The sequence below is a fragment of the Mizuhopecten yessoensis genome, unplaced genomic scaffold (assembly GCF_002113885.1).
Source record: "Mizuhopecten yessoensis strain PY_sf001 unplaced genomic scaffold, ASM211388v2 hete_36129366, whole genome shotgun sequence".
Lineage (NCBI taxonomy): Eukaryota > Metazoa > Mollusca > Bivalvia > Pectinida > Pectinidae > Mizuhopecten > Mizuhopecten yessoensis.
The window spans coordinates 738-3,214 of NW_018485899.1; the positions used below are offsets into that span (position 1 = coordinate 738).

The 2,477-nt window shown below is 33.5% G+C and overlaps 1 protein-coding gene across 1 annotated transcript; it reads left to right on the plus strand.

The window, feature by feature from the left end:
• Positions 1-668: 668 nt before the first annotated feature.
• Positions 669-1,048, plus strand: LOC110445008 (complement C1q tumor necrosis factor-related protein 7-like; the record flags this gene model as incomplete). Its single annotated transcript, XM_021489367.1, has 1 exon — positions 669-1,048. A coding segment is annotated over one exon (380 nt), but the record flags the coding sequence as incomplete, so codon positions are not given.
• Between the last annotated feature and the right edge of the window lie 1,429 nt (positions 1,049-2,477).

Consider the following 2,477-nt stretch of genomic DNA (forward strand, 5'->3'; position numbering starts at 1 on the left):
GAATATTGTTTTTCTTTTAGAAACTGGTTAGAGATGTAACTACAATTTATAACATAATCCTGATTATTATTGATGCATCTAATCTTATCCTATTGAAATTCTATTCTCAGAAAGAAATTTTGTTTGCTTCTTTAATCATTCATAATTGTGTAGAAAAAACACGAACAATTGAAATATTGTAAATGTGAAGTTTATATTTGCATATGTAATTGTCACTTATCATTTGAAACTAGACTGATTTTCTTTGCAATTGCGTTTGAATATGACAATGTCTTTACTTACAATCAGGTAGTTGTGAATAACACAAGCTTTTACTGTTTGATTTAGAAGTACGAGCGTTTATTTTTGCGTTAAGTATATTAGTTTGAAAACATTTAAATCGAATATTCATCTATATATTAAATAAATAGTAAAAGCAGAAAAATTATCCTTACGAACGAAGAAATATTATAAACAGAAAAAATTTCAACGACAAGTCTAGTTCTTTCATCTCTTCTTGGAGATTCTTCAGACTTAAATAAATCATATATAAATATAAGATATTGATCTCAGAACCATTTCCAAAGCTAACATTTCCTTACCGCAACCAATTAAATGGGTCACAATGCGAACATTTTCACACGCGAAAATTCCAACTTTTACAATAATTCAATTTTTCCCTTTTTCAGTTCACGACATAGCGTTTTCGGTAGGAAAAAATCTAAAACATCACGATCATCTCCCTCATGTGGTGTTTGAGGATATTTATATGAATAACGGACATGACTACCATCCATCGACTGGGGAATTTACCTGTGATGTGGCAGGAATGTACTTGTTTACGTTGTCTGCTAATGTCAGCCCGGGACATGAGATGCTGTTCTGTATGAAATATAACGGACATCATTGGCGCTACATGGCAGCCTCTGGAAGCGGAAGTCATCACCAAACAGCCTCTGTCTCGGCTCTTTATAGAATGAAACACGGAGACATTATGACGGTAGAGCTGACACGCAATACAGATAACACCATGGCCACCACTACGTTTGAAGGCGTTTTACTTTATTGATGAAAAATAAAATCATCTGCATGCTTAAACATTATGTAGCTTATTATTTTCACAAATAACACCTCTTTAACCAAGTCATAAAACAACACAAGCAAAGTTTTATTTTTGATGCTTTGTGTTTATCACTACAAAAGTAATCGGCAAGTCTATTTTTGTAATTATATATTGGCAAACGCGTCTTAGCTCTATAATGGTGTAAAACGCATCTCATGATTTCTCCCACTACTTAACAATGTCGTTAGAAAACTGTCATGTTCTGGGCGTGTGCATTAACAATTAAACCGTCGACCTTTTTTTTCATTTGATAAATTTGCCCTTAATTCCATTTAACGTTAATTGTCGTATAATGATGGTTTTGTTTGCAAAAATATTAGTTAAACGGGAAAAACTAAAAAGTTTTGTTTTATATCATCATGACTTTTCACTGTACGTTCAACTTGCATTGTATACGCACAAAAACACGTTTAGAAAATTCAAAGCCTTCTTTTATTTTTCCATTTTCATAGTTAATTCATAAGTGGGGTTATCGTTCAATTCGGACTTTAAAACCCCGTAGCTGATCTGTAGTACTTGTTAACAGTCCTTCAAATTTTATTTTGTTCGTGCGTGAAACCACCAATTGCCATATATGGAAACGGAATACAGTCACGAAATTTACCTGCTATTGAAATGAAGACATCGCAATTTCTATGTTTTAAATGCAAAAAAAATAAATATTCGTAAATTGACTTGTTTATAAACGTCAATCTCCCGATTTGTTTCAATGATTTTGTTCTTTAGAGCTATTTCAGTTTGTTTCGGTAATTCATCCAATGATTTAAATCAGGGCTGTTGGTTTTTAGTGGATATTAAACCAGTGAATCATGTTTACGAAGAACGCGAGACACTAGCCTTACTACTGAAATGTAATATAACATAATGGCGACGGGCCTAAACGCTTCAATTGTTTACATCCATTGTTTTACACAAATGAGTGTTACCGTTACAACTGCATGTTATGCATTAAATCTCTCTAAAGGAATATTTGATCGCTAACTGGCAAGAAAATAGCAACAATCTCACGTATTTACTTGGCATTTCACTCTGAATTTGAGATGGTGTGTTGTGCAAAATGAAACTAATTAGAGTTACTTCCCTTTAAAGGACCAGCTCTGTAGTTAACACATTTGCAATCAAAATCTGAAGTTCGAACTGGCAATACGTCAGGGCCTCTTTTGTTTCCAGACGATCTTGCAGATTGACCACAGAAAAACCAGTGTTGTTGAAAATCAAAAAGGGAACTCGAACGCAGACTGCTTTTTGATGCTTATAAGGAATCCGTATCTTTATCCTGAGATTTCGTTTGGTTTAGATGCATAGACTTTGGATTAACATACGATTTGCGACACATTCTTCCATATTTACTGGTATAGCCGTAATTCTGAAAGAA